Source organism: Lipophrys pholis, assembly GCF_963383615.2.
Source record: "Lipophrys pholis genome assembly, chromosome: 13".
Taxonomy (NCBI): Eukaryota; Metazoa; Chordata; class Actinopteri; order Blenniiformes; family Blenniidae; genus Lipophrys; species Lipophrys pholis.
In genome coordinates this window covers 27,918,873-27,941,225 of record NC_137632.1, presented here as the reverse complement: position 1 = coordinate 27,941,225, position 22,353 = coordinate 27,918,873, and the positions used below count along the sequence as shown (strand labels likewise).

The following is a 22,353-nucleotide window of genomic DNA, read 5'->3' as shown; positions in this document are numbered from 1 at the left end:
CATGCATTATTGGACTGGGAGGAGGGGAGGGAAGAAGGGGGGGGGGGGGCGGAATAGGAGGGTCTATCTCCCTATCTCGGCCCCTGTGGTCTAGCTCCAACAGGTACTCTGTACAGTAGGTGTACTCTTGCATGCACCCCTTAGAAAATGTGAGTGGGAGGGGTCCTCGGGGGTTTGGGTTGTGCACGTAAGAGTAAGAGAAATGTTTCTTCACATGCTTCTGGAGACAAAACAACTATTGTCTGGCGTGGACTTGTTGGCCACAAGTTCTAAAGTCCCAAAAATTACGTTTGGCCCCGATGGCCTCTGCTCGTTCACAACGTCATCGTGGATTTTTTTTTTTTGTTTGTTTTCAGTCCCACAGTCATCATTCAGAACTTATTCCAAGCTCCCGAACAGTTTCACATTCTTTGATTTGTGACACACAATACCTGGTCAAAGCTTTTCCAAAGGAATAAAACTCCCCTTAATGACATTTCACCTAATGGACGGAAAAACCCAAGAGGCACTAAAAAACCAAAACAAAAGAACAAAATCCCTCACACTGCACCCTGATCGGGTACGCGGGTGGACAAAGGCCAAGTTTGGTGCCAACATCAGATGACTCCTCTTGATAATTCGTCAAGCATCCATGTCTTTCATTTCCCTCATCCAGAAAGTTTCCTCCTCGGGCGAAACACTCGAGGCTCGTACATTCATCCACTGACCCTCCTGGGTCGGAGGCGATTACATCCATGAGAGAACGGGAGCAGGCGTCGTCTGTCCGAGGTGTGTGAGAGTGCCGAGTCCGTCGCTCGGAACAGGAACTCGGCAGCTTTTCTGTCGGACCGACGAGCGTCTGCACCGTGGGGGGGGGTTGAGGGCGTGACACCGTACGCATGCGTGTGTTTCTGGGACTGTGTTTCTCTGACACGTCCTTACCTCCGGAGCTCCACGGTAACAGTTCTGACCGCCGCCAGGTGAACACCACTGATGATCTGTGAACCACTGTCCACCTCAGTCAGGCATTTTAACAGAGAAAACAAGTGGATTTCTTTAGTCTTGGATCAATTCGTGTAGTCGTGTGTGTGTGTGTGTGTGTGTGTGTGTGTGTGTGTGTGTGTGTGTGTGTGTGTGTGTGTGTGGTAATACAGTTGGTTCTAACACAGTCCATTTGCAGGACGGACACAGTTTTCAGGTCCAGAGAAGAAAAAAAAACAAAAGGGAGTTTGGTGCTTATTTTTGAGCAGTTTGTGTTTGAGGTGCAGGTCACAGGAGGAGGAGGAGGAGGAGGAAGAGGAGGTGTTAGAAATCCAGTAACCAAGAGATAAAGCACACGTGTGGCTCACTGAGAAACAAAAAAAAGAGAGAAAGAAATCGAGCCGTACAGCTCTTCAGTCCGATCCTACGCCTTTCTCACCGTGGCTGCAGGAAGGCCGAGTTTAGGAACAAGGCCGAGTCATGGGGGGATTGAAACCAAAAAACAGCTGAGTCATCCATGGGACGGGGGTCTAGTTGCCTTTGGAGGATATGCAGTTTTCTATCTCTTGTGTGGTTCCCCAGGTGGGAAGCTGGACTCTCAGGTCACTCCAAGCCGAAGGTGCTGGTTTCCTCCACGGCCGTCACCAGCTTCTCGTAGAGCATGGAGAAGGACGGGTAGGGCGGCAGGTCCAGGCGATTAAAGCAAGTGTGAGCCCTGTGGAAACACGCGCAGCCAAACGTTGTGAGGTTTCTGTTGCATTAATTCCTCTCCAGGAAAAATGGACGACCTCGTACCTCACATGCAGCATGGCTCTCCTGATATATGAACGCTTTATAAGTTTTAGCACTAAATTAATGCCACGTGGTAGAAGGAGCAAAGATAAATCTTTCATTTCCCTTCATTTATTTATTTATTTTTAGCAATAACTGACCTCCTGTGTGACTTTCCAAAACTCTTACTTTTGACCTGGTGGGAGTAACGGAGTCAAGCCAAGGTTACATGAGTATATAAAGAGAAGTGAAGGGTGAGTGGGTTTTACTTAGACAGTTTACTTTTACTGCTTCAGCAGATTCCCGGGGCCTTTCCACGGTCAGTCAGATTCACGGCTGACAGTAAATATGAAATATAAAGATAGCAAAAATATAAAACATATAATGATCGTTAATAATAATGATTAATTAATGTCTTCTGGTTAGAGTCACTGTGTGTTCAGAATCAACCAGGCCAAGGAATAGAACGTGCCATCGACTTCTATGAGTTGCTTTGGTTGCTCAATATCAAAGGTCTGCAACCTTCATGAACAAAAGAGCTGTTTTAGTCACTTTCCACCAAATCACATTTATCTGGAGACTCAACACACGTTTAACCTTTAAAATGAGGCTGACACAGCTCTTACAGTTTCATATACACTAGTTTTGATATGTGAAGGTAAACTGCATCAAATAAAATTCAGGGTTGTAAACGTTTCATTACTTTTTCAGCTGTTTTTGTGACTGATTTTATCGGTTCCAACCTGATTTTTAAGCAATTTTTTAAACAATTTGAATTTTTAGCATTTTCAAACATTTTTGTCTCTTTTTTAAGCAGTTTTGTGGGTTTTCATCTATATTTAAACTTTTTTCTTTTAGAAATCATACTCATTTTGGTTTAGTTTTTTTTGTGAAAGCTGTTTTAGCACCCCCTCCAAGTATGCATCAGATTTGAATAAGACACCACTTTGCCTCACATTTGTTTAGACGGGAATGGTAAATAGTTTTTTATATTCTTTTTCCCCCCCAGTTCCTTTAAAAAACAAAAAAAGGGGCCAATTAAAAGTCTACTTTGGTCATGCTATAGAAAGCTTATTATCAGAGGTGACACAAACAAACTGTGTGATGATCTTATTCAAACGTTTAGCAGTAAATACACCTTTAAATTCAATGTTTATATGAACTGATAACATAAAGCCCCATTGAATGAAGCGTTAGGACTCACTATGCAGGATAAAGCCAAAGTTATAATGACAACATGTCGTTTTTCCACAAAGGATAACAAATATATATCAAATGAAACTCCATGCTCGGTTCATGTGATGGTGGTCGTACCTGGGTAAGGAGGTGATTTTCCCCCACTTCTCCACACAGAATCTGCGAGGACCGTTGCTGCCCCGGAGAGAGGCGAAACCCTCGTAGGGAATACTGGAGGTGCCCGTCACAAACTGGACAGAGGACGGACACAAAGGTCAGAAAAAAAAAGAGTGATCATTTAAGCATTAAAACAAAAGGAAACATTAGTTTTTGAATCTGAGCGTGCAAAATGTGGAATTGTGCAGGTAAAATTATGAATGAAGCAAACATCTTTTAGGACGTCTTCTCACTCCTTAACCAGTGAAGCTGGTTTAGTACTGAGAGCGTCCACTAGGGGGCAGCCTGAGTGCGTCCTACCTGCAGCAGCCTCAGCCTCTGCTCGTTGTTGAATCTCTCCACAGCCGCCCAGAACCAGCGAATCACTATGTGGTTGTCATGGTAACCTGAGGGGAGGCAGACGGTGATGGTGCATGAGTCAGATGAATAAGGAATGAGGCCTCTGGTCTCTCCTCCACCTTTCGGGCCCCGCTCTGTCTCCGCTGTGATTTTTGAATGGTTAATGTTTAATGGACGGAGCAGTTTGGTGCGTCTCAGTCGATTCGTCTATTAAAAGAGCCCGACACTGACTCATGGCCGACTGTCAGTTTGACTTCTGCTGCCTCCCGGCTGCTGGCGGCTGTACAACCATATTGGCCCGACCCTTAAAAAGCCTCTTAATGTGATCTCTCATAAAACGCTCCGGACGCTGGCACTTGCATCACTGCGCGCAAGATGGATTACAATAATTAAATAGCATGAATGGTACGTTCCACTGAGAAGCTGGAAAGTTCCAACATCAATCTGGAAACTTCCCACTGGGAAAGTGGGGAATTTTGAAGAAGGGATTTCAGCATAACTCAACATTTGTATGGATGAAAATCGACAAAATCATTCAACACAACCTGAAGAGTTGAGATTCAGTTGAGTTACTCACAATCAAAAATAAGTAGAATTTCTGAATTGTGCCAGTTTCAACAATACCTAATGGTGCAACATGCAATGAAATGGTAGATTACAACTGAAAATACAAAAAGGGCTTTAGAAGTTAAGTTTCTTTGTAAATTTTAGACTTTGACCCAGTTTTGGTTCCTTATGTTTGACACCCCTGGAATAAAGTGAACACACATGAAAAGTAAATACTTCTACATACATAGTAGATAATATTGATTTTATAAGTCTAATTTCATCAGTGTGTTGGTTCATATTAAGACAACATAAAACAAACAAATGTATTGTAGTGGCACTGTCAGAGATTATGTTATTCCATCTCCCGGGACTTCTTATCTGATTTAATTGTGATTAAATATCTGTTTTTTGTGTTTCTGCCAATTGTTATTATGCTGCTACTTGTTAATAAAGTTATTCAAGTTCTAAAGTTCTAATACAAAGTCTCAGGCTTCCGTTCATTACACGGTTTGTCAAAGCTACGATATTTATATTGGAATTTAGAAGTCTTTAAAAAGATTTTACATGGGTTTAGTGTCCTTCAGAAAATGTGTTTTCGAAAAAAAAAGTGATGTTCTGTGAATGTTCTTCTTAGATCTTTCTGGATAAATACGGTGGAAATGAATGTGGTGAGGATATCGGTCAGAAATATAATTAGAAATACTCTGAAAAGTATGGTACTGTGTTTAAACAGAGCAAAGAAGTTATGAACAAAACCCCAGCTTGAAGGCATCTGTACTTTTACATTACACTCATTTGAACTTTTTAACATGAATTTTTAACTCCTCAATTTGCATTTTTGAAATGGTCAGTCATCTGGCTTCCTTGAGCACCTTCCTATCATGAATAACAGAAAGATTCTTCCGTGTATAACGGTGGGTTTCATGCATCACAGAAGTAAACAGAGTATGTTAATGACGTAATTAAACTTAGAAACGGACCTTGCTGCTTCAGAAACATCAGGAAATATTAACCTCAGTCACACTTTAGAGAGTGTGCTTCATGTCGTCTCCTTGGTAAAGAAGTAGAACCCGTATTGGAGCCGTTACTCCCAGATCAAAATGTTAGAGATGCTTCCTCTTCATTACAGAAGTGGCTCCCGTGGGAAGATATATGACCGCACTCCTAAAATGTGATGTCTGGAGGACTTGTGAAGGAGAAAAACACGGTTTGTCAGCCAATAACTTGGCTTTATTGTGTGAAAAGAAATTGTGAATGTTAATGTTTGGAGGTTAAGCTTCTTAATATCACGAGGAAGAGTAAAGTCCAGAGAGGACGAACAATGACACACATGAAATCTGTGTGGAGAAACACAACCTGTGTGTACGACGGGTGGCCGATGAGGAACTTCTGTCCCTTTTGGAACTATTTGAACTGTTTGTACACGGCGATGGACTGAAACTACAGTGCAATACCTCGACCTCAGGTTTGTCAAACTCATTTTAGTTCGCGACCCGCATACAGAACAATTTCTTCTTGACTGGGCCGGTAAAATAATAACCTTTAAATTCAAAGTTTGCCTTTATGGTGGCGCAGAGTATAAACGAGGAAAATGTTGGTATTTTTAGAAAACCAAAACAACGATTACTGAAAATGATTTGTTATAGAATATATATTTTCTGAGAAATGTTTACAATTTGACCATCAGCAAGTCACTTTAGACGTCATTGTGTTATATTATGTTTATGTCTTTTCTCTTTCATTTATTCATTTGTAATTCACTCAGTATTAAATTTCGCCAGTTGACATTTTTTATCTTGTTTTCAGGAGCCTGGTTGATTATTTCTCTTGTGATTTCTGGCATCAGTGTTTATTTTTTAATTCATTTTTTCATTATTATTTAATTGTGTGAAAAGCAGCTTGATAGATTTCTTCTGTGTCTGTTATCATCAAATTGTCGCTCTACATGCGTCAGTCGAGGCATCCCCCAGATTTATGTAAATGAAACACAGAAGAAGAGGAAATCGGCGGTCACGTTTGCGCTCAGCTGGGTTTCCTCACGTCGCCGCCACCGTCTCACAAAAAAAAACCCCGAGATCTGAGACCTGATCGGGGCTCTGAGTCCGCCTGCTGCCCTCCAGCTCCACTTACCTCCTCGGTACTCCGTGTTGTTCCTCCAGTCGGCCAGGTCGATCTCTGCCGTGCCCGCAATCACCAGCTCCAGCTCCCTGGCATCAAACACCGACACCAGCCGCACGTCCACCACCTGACCATGGAACACACACACACACACACACACACACACACACACACACACACACACACACACACACACACACACACACACACACACACACACACACACACACACACACACACACACACGAGTCAGATAAACATGCACCGTATCCCAGGACGCCCACATACAGTAGTTGTGGTCGTCTGGGGTAATCCAGAGCGCAGACACACCGACAGTCTTCAACAGAAACGTCCATCAAAATGAAAACCACAGATTAGAGAACTGCCCTTGGGTTTACTCCGACACGCTCCCGCAGAATATTGTATGTGACAGTGGTGCGCTAAAACCATCTGTCACTGATATTTCCGAGAGTACACACTCAAGTTTAGCTGTGTTTTGAGAGTGTGCACACATTTACTGCAAATAAAGTGGGAATATGGCATGTTGTGTTCTCACCAAGGTTTACATTTTGGGAGAGAGGTTTTTTTTTTTGTGTATATATGGAGCACTCACGCCTCCCAGGAAGGGATTGTGCAACCCGGAAGTGACCCTATAAATACCGGAAGTTGCGCTTCGAAAACCGTAAGTGGCTGTGCAACTCGGAAGCGACGCTATAAATACAGGAAGTGACGCTATAAAAACAGGAAGTGTGCCTCTGCCATGTGTCTGGTGCAAATGTTGTTTGGATCGGTCTCCAGCTCTTTTTGTTGTCCTTCTCCCATGCAAAGGCAGTTTCTGTGAGTACAATGGATTTCTTTATAGACTTCTGGAATTCAGTTTTGTTTGTTTTGAGACAGTAAAACAGTGTTTGGTTTGTATTGTTTTTCTAGATTCCCAACTATTAAGTACCCAAATAAATTTCATGCACCTGAGGATCCTGAGTCGTGGAGTTTGCTGGGGAAAATGTTTAGCTGCTTGGACAGATAGCCCAAGACATGGCAACTTTAAAGTCCATCCATCCATCCATCCATCCATCTCACATAGGGGAAATGTGAGATTTCATCCTGTGAGAGTCGACAGCCCATCATATAGTGACAGACACATTCACACCCTCATGTAGATTCAAGCCTCCAGTTAACCTTGCATATAATCTCAAGAGAACCTATGCAGGCACATGTAGACCATGAAAACTCAACACACAGGGGTCGTGGCCTCACATCAAACCTATTCCAGGCACTGAGCACCGCCACTGGCCTCTTTGGTCAGCATGAGCTCATCTGCCCTTTTGGCTTGATCACAAGTGTTGGTGGCCTTTTTAACAGGAATCTATTGTGACACGAATTGAACGCTCTAAATATCATCACCCACCACTGCAAAATGCCACAGGTCAGTCTTAGTTTGACCTCGTGCAAAAAAACAAAACATATTGTGATGACGCAGCCGCGCTGAGTCACTGGCATCGATCGAACTATTCTGTTGAAGATATGATGGAGTGTAAAGAAGGAAGTCGTGTTACTGACGGCTTACAGTCGTTCAACCCCCCCAGAGGACCTCAGGGAGACTTCTGTCAGCTTTAATCATTCTTTCTCTTCATGGTGGCTATTTAAAGACGCTTTTCAGATTTTCATTGGCTAAATTTGGCTTCTTTGATTCACCTCAAATGCATATTTTTGACTTGTGGGAGGAAACAGCCGGGCTCAGACCTGAGCTCCACCTCTGTGTGGTAACAATACTCATCCTTCAACACTGGTCACGCCCCCTCTCAGGACTGAACCCCTGACCTCTTGTTTCACAATCAGTGTTACAATCCCTTGAAGATCAAATAAGAGCTCTTCATTTCTGATTGGATAATGAAGGTAAACAATCGTTCCCTCGTGACATAAGCAGCTTTATTTACCTTTACAAGTTTGAACTTGATTGGGATGACTGAACCTCCTCCCAGACAAAAGCTCTGACCTGCCAGACTGTTTGCTTTATGTTGTTAATTCCCGACACGTTTGTTTTTGTTTTTTTTGTGTGTGTTGTACCTCATAGAAGCCTCGGACCAGGCTCTCCGTCTGCTGGGCCACTCCTCTCTCGATACGCCACTTGACCATCCGCTCGATGTACTCCTTCTTGTTCTTCTCGGACACGGGGATCCCGGCCCCGCCAGGCTTCAGCTCCCGCTCCGTGATCTGCAGAGTCACAAGCAGACGCTTTGCATTATGCACGCTGACCTTTAACCCTTTAAAAGACCTCAAAGTGAGGGGGGGGGGGGGTGGTCCCGCACCTGTCCAAACACCTCCTCGTTCACAGTGAAGGTCAGGTCCAGCATGTCCTCGATGTCATTGTCCTTCATCCACTGCAGGCTCTGGTGAAACTCCTCGTCTAGGAACTCCAGATCGCTCAGGTCACAGGGGCTGCAGAGGTCACAGAGGGGTCAGTCATGTGCTGTCTGACTCTGTAAACCATGGCTGCATCCTAATAGTCCCTCCTATTTCCTAAAAGTCCCTCCTATCTCCTAAAAGTCCCTCCTATCTCCTAAAAGTCGCTCCTATCTCCTAACAGTCCCTCCTATCTCCTTTCCTATCAACTTCTCCTGAACCCTGGAAGTGTTTAAGTGGCGGCCATGATAAGGAGCGTTAGAATTCTCTACAAGCTAAGGAAAGGAGGCTCAATGTTTCCTTTAGAACCTCCTTTAGCCATAAGACCTTCTCTTTAGACGCATTGTATTCACTGTTTATTTCTTTATATTTAATATTTGTATTAAATGTTACATTTACTGTAAATCATTACTCTAAATGCTTCAGAGCAGGAAGAATTAATCTTATTATTAATGAAGCTTTTGATACACTCATTCTTGAAGAAAAACTATAGATTATTGGCATGCAATTTTATACATTTGGCATAAAAAGTGAAATCTGGATAGTCCCAGAGCATAAAAACCCAAGTACTATAGTGTTTAAAAGTACAATCATATTTATGCTTTGTGTCACTTCATGGGTCATCAATTTCAAGGTGTAATAATTACATCTGTTTTATTGTGGTTAAATGTCAAAATAAGTGTTTTTCTTTCATAAATGTGCTTGTCTCAACAGAAATGATGAACAAAAAAGTGTCCCTGTTGCTAAAAATGTTAAAAAGCCCTAATTCCTGACTAAATGTGTGTCCTTAGTGCAGACAATTCAGGCTTCTGCTTGGACACGGGTCTTAATAACGGCGCTGCTCGCACAGATAGGAAACACAGCCAGCTGCTGACAGAGAGGATCTGACAGGAACAGCGAGGTTTCTTTCTGTTGGCGAGGGGGATGTGAGTGGAAACGCTGCTGGGGCACGAGGAGAAATCAGGCGGAGAGGAGGACTTACATCCGAAGGAGCCCCTTGTAAAAAGGTCGGGTGAAAAAGGCATCCAGCAGGTACTGATGAACCAGCGCCAGCCCCAAGATGCGCCCGCTGAAGCGAAACCTGGAGACGGTGTGGAAAATACAAAGTGTTGTCATCATGCTTAAAGGTTGGAATTAGAACGTCGTCACTTCACCTGCAGGTCATTTTTATTAGCCTGGAATTGGCATGTCCTCTTATATCAGAACAACAAAATGAGAATAAAGCAGATATCGCATAGTAATTAAATACAAAAGTGTAGCGTTTTGATGGATACCAGTTAGTAAAATGCATCATCGTTTGAGAATGGAAATACACAGACAAGAGAAAATGATGATCGGAAACTGTTGAGATGAAGGCTAAGGAGGAAGATTCAGTCACTAACAGCTCATCCTCCATGGATCCATCTTCTCTGATCAAACTGAGTGAATCTATCCAGAATAATAAGATCACTGCAGAGGAAGGTGCAATCGCTAATTCTTAGCCTATAATCACATTAGCTTTTAAAGTATGGCTGCTTTAAACGTTTTAACTGTTTCATGGCCAGGTCCACACGGCGGGTTACTCTTGCCTCTGAGAAACATTCCCTGTGTTTGAGTCCAGATTGAGTCTTTCTGTGTAGAATGTGGATGTTTGATGTGGTTTTCTAAAGGAAAAATCTCAAATCCTCCCAACAGCCTAAAACACATGCAGATGAGGATGACTAGCCGAGGTTCCTGCCCATTAGCGCGGCAGTTTGATCTCAGTTTGGCTGTATAATTAAAATAAAAGATTAATTACCCATAAATAACTCAGAAATGTTTTTCTTCACAGATGTGGACTAAAGTCTTTAGTTTCTAAACAACGAGACTTTCAACATGCATGTTTTCATCAACAAAACTATTCACATGAAAGTCAGAATTGTCATTGTATGTCTCTGATACCTGCTGAGTATGAACATACTGAGATGCTATTAAAACATTATTTCAGCATGAGCTAATTTTAAAGTGTTTCTCTGAGCGTTCAGATGTTGAGGATGCCAGTTTGAATTTGCGTGTCGTAAAATCTGGGCCTGGCTGGAAGTTTTCCTTCCAACTGAGGAGACAGCAGACGGCGGCATGATAAATGACAAGAAAAGTGAATCCTGAAGATTTAGTCTGAGAGCAGAGTGCTGAGCGAGAGCGCTTTGTAGTGCCGAGCCCAGACGGCAGGGAGGATGAGGAGCCGCGGAGCTCCATCACTGCTCCCTCCGCATCCCGTCCGTCCTCACATCCTAAAATCACAAACACGGCGTCCACTTCACTCTAATAACCGTCTGCAGTTCTGTCTGGGGTGACGAACAAACGCCCGGGGGCTTGTTATTGTTATTATTTTTCCCGTCTTCTCCCCGACTCGCGAGCCAAAGATTCTTGACCAAAATTTCCACACCCTGCGAATTGCTTCCCTTTTGGGACCAGCACGCTGCACCGAGAGTTCACGCTTTCTGGCCAACAGGAGCACAGAACACACTCTCTCTCGCTCACCATTCATGGTGGTTGTCCACAAAGGCCGACATGGGGCTGATCTGGACGGTGTACGTGTCGTTGGCCGAGTACTCAAACAGACCGTAGTACGGGTTGAACAGCTCTCTGGACACCAGGAAGAAAAACTCCCTGGACGGACCGCTGTAGTCCAGCCTGCAACAAACACACGCCAAGAAACACAAGTTCGGACGTGATACGCAGAACCTATTTCAAACTTTAAGGCTAGAAGAGACACTTCCAATCTTCCAAGCCATTTTCAAAAAGTTGTTATCATCAGTGGCTCCAAGCTCTGCCGTCGTATAAACACAACACCTCCAGAGATACTCAGTGTCACGATGTTATGGACACTGAGGTTCACTCACCCGTCCTCGCCTACAAAGCTGACGTAGAGTTTACTCCTCTGCAGGTCTTTGCGAGAGTAGCACATGATCTGGTTAAAAGCGTCCTCCAGCAGGTGGTCTCTGCGTATGATGAGCCTGGGGGGGGGTGAAAGAACAGGAAAGAACATGCTGAGTCCAGGTCAGACGGGATGAAAGTATTCCTGATACTCCAAGACCGGGACGGCCATCAGAAGACAGGATGAGCTAACTTTTCAGAGAGAACTTCTCACAGAGGACAGGTCCGTTCATGATCGATTATATAGTTGAATTTTAAAGGAGGCGACTGACATGAGCAGGTCCTATAAAAAGACAGAAACCTTTAACGCGAGAGTCCATCTCTCTTCCGTCCTAATCTCGGTGTGGCTCTCAGCCCCCGAGCCTGTTCATTCATAATGAAGATGTGAATAATTAACGAGGCTCAGTCATTTCCTTTGAGCAGTTGGACACTGAAGCTGCATGCAAATATTAATCAACTGGGAGGAAATAGTTCATTTGATGAGGATTATTTTCAGCAGCAGATTAATTCTCATTTGGTTTTCTGGTGAGGGTTTTACAGCGGTCGGATGATTCTAACTGACGGAGACAGAAATAAAATAAGATAAAACATTGTGTGTTTAATGAAGGAAGGTGTCATAATATGATATAATTTCTGAATAGCTCGGGTTCATATCGTCGGCTTTATTTGGTCTTTGAACATACTTGACTTTCCCCGGTCCCTGTCCGTAGCCCTTCGTCTCCAGCTTTCGGTAGAAGTTCCTCAGCTTGGCCTCAAAATCTCTCTTATATGGAGCCGGAGCTCGGGCATTAGCTCGCTGCGTACCTGAGATATAGAGGAGGAAGAGTCAGAGGGGCACCAAGGGTGGCGGAGAAAACTGTAGAACAAAAGTCAAGCAGGAAGTCGACAGATGAGGCATGAAATCAGGCAAACAAATTTAAATGAAATGAGATTTAAAAGAATAAATGAGGAATTGGAGTGCAATCAGAGAATTAGCACTTTAACTTGGATTGTCCTTTAGTGTTGCATTAATTGATATGATAGGAATAATATAGACACATACAAAAGAAAAAACACTCAAGATCATCAAAAAACACTTTGCAATAAAGTCAGAGCACATCAGGCTATTGAAGCTGTTTCAGCTGAACTTAAGCACACAGAGCGAGTCGTTGTCTTACCAGGGGAGCTCTGTGGGGACGAGATGCAGTAACCTGGGTGGAGTAACGGCGGTATGTAAGACATCACCTCCTCCTCAAACAAACTGACGGGAAAAGAGAGCGGGTCAGGCTTAAATGCACATTAAACAGTGAGGAAACACCTCGGAGCTGCGCAGCATTTCAAACGTCTGCATAAACACAAGCATGAGGCGTGACCAAGCAGAAATATCACCAGGCTGGCGGAGAAAAGGCCGCCATCACTGAAATCACATGGCATGACTCAGCGGGTTACCGCCACCGTAAATGACGCTGATGGCTGGAATGATTGTGTGATGGACGAGCGCCGATGTGAAGGATTGATGGGCGACGTCAAGTAGGAGAGCAGGACTCACCTCAGCAGCATGACCAGGTCAGCGTCGCTCGAGAGCCGAGCCAGCCCAGTGACCCCCTCACTGCGGATAAACTGGACCTTCTCCCTGTACACACACACACACACACACACACACACACACACCCACACACACACACACACACACGGATGAAAATCATTAGTCGTCGACTATTCAACTAGTTATTGGCTGATTCTGATTGTCATTAATAACAAACTTCAAATCTAAGCGGTGGAGCTCAAAAATTCTATTTATTTAAAGAGCAAAAAATGCGAAACTGCGTAAGCAATAAGAGAACACGGTATAAATCGATTTTGTTTCAGCCAGTAGGCATAAATTGTAAATCAGGCCCAGAATGGAAATACATATATTAACTTCTCTATGTAAAACAAACATGGAAGCCATAAACATACGTCACCTGAATGCTTATTAGACAGGTTTTTTTTTGTTAATTACTAACCCTAACTCTAGAAAATCATGCTAATTAAATGACTAAATTTGTCGGTAATAACTAGTTGTAGTCGACTATTATGTAGTCGTCCCAACCCTAATAATAACCTTTAAAGTTTCTTATAAAGTTTTCCTTTGTGGTGGCACAGAGTACATGTGATAAAAATGTATATAATTTGCTAAAAACCAAACAATTACTATTGAAAATAACTACAACATCAACATGAAGCCAATTTTAATGAGACCTTCTGGTGCAAAATGTGAAATGTCCCATATAAAAGCAGCCCATCTCTAGCTGTTGCATTCTGGGTGTTTTTACAAACTCACCCTGACAGCGTGGCTTTGAGGCTACTGCTAGTTTGCTATCTTTCATAGCAGCATCACCGATATCTCGGCTCCGGGCTCAGTGTTGCGTTGTTTCTGCTATGCTTAAGAAATTTGTTAAAAAAAAAAACAACAATGTTTTCTTTCGGGTTTTTACATTTTGCCGGATTACAGCCTCTTTCGGGTCAATTTTGGCCCACAGGCCTTATGTTTCACAAACCTTCGCAAAACAGATTTAATGTTTAACTGTGTGTACTGTATGTTCTAGCTGATGATGATGATGATGATGATGATGATGGAGACTGATCGTACTTGAGCGAGTGGTTCCTGGCGAGCTCAGGCTGCCTTTCCTGCAGTATCTCGAAGATGTTGGGTTGCCGTAGAAACGCCACTATCTTGTCATTGTAGGCTGGAGGGAGGGAGAGAGAGAGGGAGAGAGAGCGAGAGAGAGAGAGAGAGAGAGAGAGAGAGAGAGAGAGAGAGAGAGAGAGAGAGAGAGAAAGAGTGATAAAATTAGATCCGCGTGTTTGGAGTTTTTTGAAATAATGTCTCCACACGTACCGACGGGCACCACGTCGTGGTACTGACTCCGGCTGGAGCCGCTGAAGGTGCTGGAGGGGCGGGGCATGACGGGCGGGTTGGCCTGGCGGGAGTCGTCTACTACCTGTGACAAAAGGAAGAACTACAGTTCAGGTCGCATCCTAGTTCTGACACCGACTCACCTGCCCGACAACGACGACATCGCAAAATCACATGGAAGAAAAATTTCAAAAAAATGCTATGAAATATTGGTAAATATTTCTCTTTTATTTTCTAGTGTTTAATCATCTTCAATCTGAACTCATCACTTTTCTGGTAAAAACTAATTGTTAGGCAGAACATGGGGACCATGGGGTGATTCAAATAAAACAACAGGACTGTGAAAGCTTTCTGAAGACATCCAGCGAGAATTTAGAGGCTCTTTAAACTGAAAAAGTAGGTTATGAGATTCTCTAACAATGAGTGTTACGTTCTCCATTTCCCTGTGAAGGGTTAAATGCAGGTTTTCTCCCAATTCTTTTGTCCAGGAGTTTTCTTTGTGAATGAGTAAAGTAGCTTCCTGTTAAAACTCAGTTAACTGTAATACACACATTCAAAACACATTTGTCACCTTAAAGTGTGACTCAGATGTCAACAGTCAATATGTTATTAAATAAATTACCGTCTTGGGGTGAAACTGATAATAACATATAGACTAGTGCGAGTATGCATCCTCTTGTTTTTAAAGCATGCAAAGGACTTTGTGCTACATCTGTGTGAAAAGTACTACATGTATAAAGTTTGATTTGATTTGATGTATATCAGCAATTATTTTCTGATGTGTGCAGATGTTTTCTTCCTTTTAAATTATTATGTTTATTTTTTCACATTTTACACGTTTGAAAAGAAAAAGGTGCACAAAAGAATAATCTTACTTTATGTGGCGCTCTTATATACGTTTCATTACTCTTCTTTTGTTAATATTATCACCACCACCACTATTACAATTTACTATTCCAGCTACTATTTACTATATTGATATATTAAAGGACATAACATTGTCATGTAATTATTTTTACATTATTTTAATCTGATTTAACCTAATATACTCAGACATTATCATTTCATGAATAATATATGATCTCAATTTTATTCTTCTTTTTTGAATAAGCATTTTACTTTTTTTTTTTCATGGTTTTAAATGTAATTTATTGATTCATAATTTTTTTTCAAAAATCTTTTCCTTTGACTTTATCCTGAATTTTGATGTATTAAAAATATGTGTCTCTTTAATGCGTTTCTATTCTAATGAATATCTTCTGGTTGTTTGCGGGCAGAGTAGTTTGGAGGTTGAGAAATTATAACTCCTCAAAAAAGAAAAAAAATCATTTTAGCTGACGGAATAATGGATTCATAAAGGTGAGTGAAATCTTTTATGATAGTGACTAATGAGCTGTGTCGTTATTTGACATAAAAATATAAAATGCGAAGCGTGGTTGCTCCTGGGAGGTGTCGAGTCTCTGCAGCAGGATTGAGGAGTGACGGAGAGCTGCAGTGGCTTTTTCTGCACAAACTCCGGCTGTGCTCATAGTTCAGGAGCTCACTAAGCGTTTTCCCCCCTCAGAGAGGCCAGTGTGATCGCTGCAGTGTGTGTGTGTGTGTGTGTGTGTGTGTGTGTGTGTGTGTGTGTGTGTGGGGTTGACTCCAGGTGATGAGTGCTGCAGTGACGGGTCCTCTCACCTCCCCGGCGCTGTGGCTGCGCTGGCGGCTCAGGTGCTGGCGGTGGGCCAGCAGCCCGGTGGAGCGGGAGCTCTGGAGGGGCAGCCGGGGGTCGATGAAGGTCGTGGAGCGACAGTTGTGGTCGACGAAGAAGGGCTGGGGATCAAGACACACATTAAGATGGTTGGAGATTCATGGCGGAAACCGAATTAGAGCGAAACTGCTGAGACGATTGAGATGAAGGGTCAACGTGAGCAACAAGCAAACCTTCCCGGTGTGATCGTGCTTCATCTCCCAGCCGCGGGGAAGCTCCAGCTGCTTGTTGGAGAACATGTTGAGGAAGGTGACGAGGTCACGGTTGTGCTGGTAGCGCTCGAAGTAGTGAGCGTCTCGGCGCACCTTGCTGATCATGTGCTTCAGGCAGGTGTTGCTCGTAAACATGCGGTAGGCACTCTGAGAGCATGGAGACGGGCGACATCGACAAATACTCACGTTATTATGAAGTGAGTCTAGATCAGCAGAGCACGCAAAACCTGACTGCACGGCAATCAGCCTTAACATTATGACCGGTGAAGTGGATCGACTGAGTTTGAACACATTTTGTAGGGTGTTTGTCTAAAGCAGTCCGATGCACATGGGCCACAATTAACCTCATCTTTTAAAAACAAGGACATAATCTATCTGCTGCTAACCTCTTGATTCCAAAATCAACAGGGCACCATCAGTGGTCTCGTGGAGTTCATACCTCAATAGTGCATGGAGAAAAGAGAGGTCATAATGTTATGGCTCATTAATGTAGCTGCTAATTACTGTGAATCACACGTTCATTTGGTAATTTTTCAGTTATTCTATCAACTGTTTGATCCAAACAAGAGAGCAAGAGTCGGTCGCTGCACCACTGGTACCCTAGAAACAACAGCGAGGAGCCATTTGAGAGGGTAACTCAGTTTGTACTGACGGGGTTTGAATGCAGCACGGTGAAGAAGTCGGGACTGCACAGGAACTTGGCGCTGGGCGACTGCAGCAGCAGGGAGAGGCGCGAGCGACCGCTGGAGTGAGCCACGGCGCTCTCTCGTCTGTATTCTGCAAACAGAAAGAGAAAGAAACTTTGAGGAATTAACAGTCGGGTCATGAAAGCATCAGCCTGTCTGTTCCCTGACGTAAAGCTCGAGCGCTTCGGGACACCGGTTCAGTTTATAAAGCGTCACAGGTGTTTTTAAAAAAAAAAAAAAAAATAATTTATGTACAAAACTATTCTGATTCAAACTTGTCACTAACCAGAAATGGAGTGGGGCAGCAGTTCACCGTCTGGTTCGGGAAGCAGGTCTACAGGGCTCTCCTCTGTCCGGTCACTGTTGGTTATGGTCCTCCTGATGCTCTGGTATCTGTGATCACAAGTCAAAGTGTCAGCCGTTGAGTGGTTTTCTTTAAAATAAAATAAAAGTACACAGAAAGCTCAAAAATAGGCAAAGAGAATAAGATAAATAGTGTCAGGAGAATTTGCTCATGAAAACCTCAGGGAGACAGAATGAGAGCGATTTAAAAAGTTGAAGACAATTTTATTACATTATTCTTGCAAGAAGAGACAAAGTCACAGTACAACCTTTGCTTGATTGTCCGGGAGTTTGTCTAACTATGAAGCCGGACTTCTTAAAGGCTGAATTGTTTTGAGAAAGAGCCACGTGTTTCCTGCACCGTAGACTCTCAAGGTTACAAAAAGTAGCACAGAGGTTCCAAAAGTGCTGACACAGCTCATCCTTGAAAAGGAAATCACACATCATTCTTTATGAGACAAAAACAAGATTTCTTTAACAAATAGATAAACTACAACCGGCACTCGGTAGAGCGCATAACTTCCTTCGTCAACGCAACATTTGTTTGTGAAATCGAGTTAGCATCGCGAGCATGATAGCTGTTAGCTCATATCGCTAACTAGATAGCTCGGGCAGGTACATCATTGTGTGAAACGTGGCTTGTCGCTATGGAAACGCCTCAGCTACCAGGTTATGGAAAGGCTGCAAGTATTCGTGCCATTATTACTAGAAAATTTCAAACAAAATTTAGTGTGATGAGATGAAAGGGACATTTTTTCACGGCTTTTTAAAAAAAAAATTATTCGAAAACGGTGAGCCGTTGACATCTCAAAATCTAACTGATTGGTCCTTGAACGCTGACAGATCAGCCCTGAAAATTCCATTCAAATCAGGTGAGTAGTTTTTGTGAAAAGTTGGTAAAATACATACATACATACATACATACATACATACATACATACATACATACATACATACATACATACATACATACATACATACATACATACATACAAACATACATACATACATACATACATACATACAAACATACATACATACATACATACATACAGGGGCAGTACCCCTCGACACATGCACGCCCTGGTCTTGTCACCTGCGGTTGAGCTGCTCCATCTGCTGAATGGAGTTGGAGCGGGTCAGGCCCTGGGGGGCCGGGGGGCCGGTGGGACGCTGCCACGTGGTCGTCCTGTTCACGTGATCCACAAAGAAGATCCTGCCATGGCTGTCGATCCGAGCCTCCCAGTCTGAGAGGCAGACAACAATGTTTAACCGCTGGAGAGCATGAACATGAACATTCCCCAGAGTCAACAACAAATTACGACATACCCAGTCCTACATCCACTCTAGTCAAACCCAATACTGCTCACACATATTCAAACAGCCAAATGAGAGAAAACAGTTAAATTAAGATGCATCTATTTAAACTGTGGGATGAGGTTTGAGTACTCAGGGAAAAATGTATGTCTTACTTCAGGAGATTTTTAATTTCCTTGCTCTGTCAGTCAAATACTGCAGTAACAGAGGTGTTTAGGGGTGCTGTAGCAGCTTTCTGTTGTCATACAGTGACATCTAGTGGCCCCAGATGGTATGTATCACTATATTTTCATATATATAACTCGCTTCTTAATATACCTCCCATGAGCAGCCAAACAACTGAAAAAACTGTGATTTATCGTCTGCTAAATATAGTACTTCAGATTCCTGCTACTATTCCTAATTTATCCATGAGCTCGTAATTTGACACCAGCCTCACTGTTCCACTATATAAACTATTACTATGAAAACCATGCAGCTTTCTGTCTAAGAGTGTGAAGCCTGAACCTTTTTCAACGTTTGGTTCTGCAAGTTTTTGATGCTTTGGGCATTTTTATCATTGAACAACATGGTGATATTGTATTTTTACTAGAAAATATCATCAACATTAAAAACCACCAAGCTAATTGTGGCCCTATATACAATATGAAGCCAAAGTTGATGTCATGAAGACGATCATCTGGGAACAAGGAGGACACACTCTTGTATGTCAATGAATTCAGAGCAGTCATTCACGTTCAAGTTCAGCACAGCTTGCATGAACACACACACACACACACACACACACACACACACACACACACACACACACACACACACACACACACACACACACACACACACACAAACACAAACACACAGTTAGATTGCAACAGAGCGGCGCATGCAGACACACACACACACACTCACTCGGAGGCAGAGGCTCGTCGACGCGCTGGTATCTGTGGATGTCATGGCGAACAGAGGGAAGCGAGCGGACGGGATGGCCGTTGACGTGAGAACCTGGGCACAGAGACACATCCAACAGGCAGGGGGGGTTTGGATTGAACATCATCTGAGTGTGTCGTTCAGATATTAACAGACTGACGCAGTAAGTCAGACGTCCTCCTGGGCACTGAGGTCTGACAACAAACTGCCGTGGCAGAGTCTCAGATTTGCTCAAAGCCGAGTACCTTCCTCTCCATCTGTTTCCGTGGTAACTTGCTCCGAATCGGCTGACCCCGCCTCCTCATGGGGCTTCGCTTCCTCCCCTTCCGGCGCCTCGGCCCCGCCCCCCGCAGCCTGGAGGCTCAGCCTCCTCACGCTCAACTCCCCCACCTCCTCCTGTTCACCTGCCGACGGAGCCTCTCCCTCAGTGTCAGTGGTGACGACTTGCCCGCCGCCTTCGTCGTCCACGCCCTGGTGGGCTGGTGGGTTTCCAGCCTCGACCACTCCCCCTGGATCTATGGCCGTCTCTGCTCCCTCCTCTGCCTCCTGCAGAACACACCAAACGAAACACAGTGACATGGTGTTTCTTCTGCAGAGTAAATTACACCAGGTCAGCCAGTCTCTGTAGCATCTGACAACATTAACAGCCTCGGCTCCATCACCACGGCAACCAACCAAAGCTTTATGGAAACTGCGTTGGCGTGACGGCTTGAAAAAAACCAAAAAACGCAGAACATTTGTTTATAAATTCGTCGCAAATTGGATGCAGATCACTCGCTCCCACTCACGCTCTGGCCTTCACAGGCCAGACGAAAAGGAAAAAAAACTCCACCGAGCATGAGAAGGACTGTTTACCAGCCCGCCGTGTTAAGTGGAGTGATTGTGCAGCGGAAGCCACTGCAGGAGTGTGTCCTCAAATGAAAGTCCTGTGGCCTTCTACAATCAAGAGATCCACACAAACAGCTGAAGCCGAGTGGAAACTGCTGGTGTGGTACAAAGTGTGAGGACGTTAATGACGCTCAGGCACAGCGGAGTGGATCCAGTCAAGGATAAAACAACGACAGGAGCCGCCCCCAGCAAAAACAATCTTACAATGCATACGTCGCAGTGTAAATAGATCAGTGACAAAGTAAACACACTCTGATGTGTGTTCCCTGCTTCCAGTGACATTCTGATCATAATTAGTTGAGCTGTTGAACTGGAGCCGTGATATTTACCAGTGGAGTTCAGTAATAACTGAATGTCAACATTATAGTGTTTCTAATTCCTAAATGATTTTTTTTTTATTTACATCTTTATCGTTGTAAAATAAATATCCTGTAAAACAAACCGTCAATTTTCAAGATGTTACCAATGAAATTTGAGAAACACGTAAGAGTTCACACTTATGTATATAAATAAAATATATCACCTGTCTGCACACAGTGAAAGTTACTCACTGTTTCTCTTGTCACTTCATATCATTTTCCCGCCTTTTTATTTGGTCCGATTGCCGTGAGTCACGCTCACAGGTTAGCAGTGAGCTAATGTAGCTAACGACTATCGTTTGTAATGTTTTCCGTCATGGATGATTACACACTTTTATTTGACCTGTTTGGATTCGGGGCCTCATTTACAGAGAGTAGATTTCATTTTTAGTCTATGTGTTCAACATGGAGTGATCGGATGAATCAGTGAGCCCTCCTTGTGATACCATAAAGTTGGGCCTCTTAGCTGAGGACGCTTATGAAACATATTGATGAGTTATAGCAAATAGAAATGACAAAAAATATTTAAAAATATCTTATAATAAAGACAAAATTAGAATGAATAAATAGAAGCTGAGGTGAGCCACCTGTTAAAATGCCTCAGATTTTATAAATGATATTTCTATATATTAATCCATCAACATACACACTCAGTCACGCCCCAAGTCTTTAGTGTGGCTGTCAGAGACGATCCTCAGCCGGTTCCCTTGTTAGATCAGCTTCCGCACACATAAAATATTATGTTTTTATATAACCTTTAACAGATCAGGTCCTTTCAAACACCACGTTTCCTGCTCAGTCTAATGTGACTTATCTTTCAGAGGTAATCCAAGAATTTGTTTTGTTGCTGCCACTGTAGAAAGAACAGACCTCAACCTAACTACTGTGTTGGTGAGGATTAGTGCTGCAAGAACATGTCAAGAAACAAATGACTGTAACATCACCACTTTATTGAGCAACTGTCAGGTCTAGCTTTATCCAGAGCTGTTTTCTCCAGTGAAGATAATTGCTGTTACTAGTTCACCAAACCATTGTTTACTGGAGGAGGACCGTCTCATTAATCCAAATCTAACCCTGCACACCTGTTAACAAGATGAAATCCCACTGCCAGTAACATTAGCATGAACTTTCCCAGATAACTAGTTGCTTTTTATCTGAGGTAAATAGAGAAGTACATTGACATTTATTCATTTGAATGCAAATTTGATTAAATCTCAGAGCATTTAAGGATTTATAAAGTTATGTTTGCTATTTTTACACAGTGGCTTATTTATTAACAACAATAAAAAAAAGTTCACTGTAAATGTATAAAAAATCTTCAGTGATGTTTAGAAATTACTTGCTAGAAACAAATGTCATTTGTTAATATAAACTATGCACAAACTTATAGAAATGCGTGTTTCTTTCTTTCTATTTCTTTGTTTTGAAATAATGCTTTTTGATAGCACCAGTGTATCTCATTTTTAACTGTGCAATATTTATAAGGAACATTAGTGGGATGGACAGCAGAGTTGAATCTGTGATTTGTCCCAATTAAACATTCACCAAATCTTGTCTTTCACTTAAAAAACAGCTTATCTTTGCTATTGAATATTGTTTAGTG

The 22,353-nt window shown here is 42.9% G+C and overlaps 1 protein-coding gene across 1 annotated transcript in view; it reads right to left on the bottom strand.

Annotated features, from left to right (window-relative positions):
- Window positions 1–1,382: 1,382 nt before the first annotated feature.
- The window catches only part of hecw2a (HECT, C2 and WW domain containing E3 ubiquitin protein ligase 2a), a gene marked incomplete at its 5' end in the record, with an annotated part of 31,875 nt that continues 10,904 nt past the window's right edge, over window positions 1,383–22,353 (bottom strand). Inside the window, 21 exons of the mRNA XM_080479267.1 lie at window positions 1,383–1,675; window positions 3,046–3,158; window positions 3,385–3,470; window positions 6,103–6,217; window positions 8,158–8,304; window positions 8,400–8,529; window positions 9,476–9,574; window positions 10,993–11,145; window positions 11,355–11,468; window positions 12,072–12,192; window positions 12,546–12,628; window positions 12,917–13,000; window positions 14,000–14,096; window positions 14,249–14,351; window positions 15,947–16,081; window positions 16,193–16,378; window positions 16,884–17,008; window positions 17,204–17,310; window positions 18,356–18,506; window positions 19,486–19,578; window positions 19,749–20,049. Of these exons, the coding sequence (XP_080335393.1) occupies window positions 1,564–1,675; window positions 3,046–3,158; window positions 3,385–3,470; window positions 6,103–6,217; window positions 8,158–8,304; window positions 8,400–8,529; window positions 9,476–9,574; window positions 10,993–11,145; window positions 11,355–11,468; window positions 12,072–12,192; window positions 12,546–12,628; window positions 12,917–13,000; window positions 14,000–14,096; window positions 14,249–14,351; window positions 15,947–16,081; window positions 16,193–16,378; window positions 16,884–17,008; window positions 17,204–17,310; window positions 18,356–18,506; window positions 19,486–19,578; window positions 19,749–20,049 (2,655 nt within the window). The 3' untranslated portion in view covers window positions 1,383–1,563. The remainder of the gene's footprint in view (window positions 1,676–3,045; window positions 3,159–3,384; window positions 3,471–6,102; window positions 6,218–8,157; window positions 8,305–8,399; window positions 8,530–9,475; window positions 9,575–10,992; window positions 11,146–11,354; window positions 11,469–12,071; window positions 12,193–12,545; window positions 12,629–12,916; window positions 13,001–13,999; window positions 14,097–14,248; window positions 14,352–15,946; window positions 16,082–16,192; window positions 16,379–16,883; window positions 17,009–17,203; window positions 17,311–18,355; window positions 18,507–19,485; window positions 19,579–19,748; window positions 20,050–22,353) is intronic.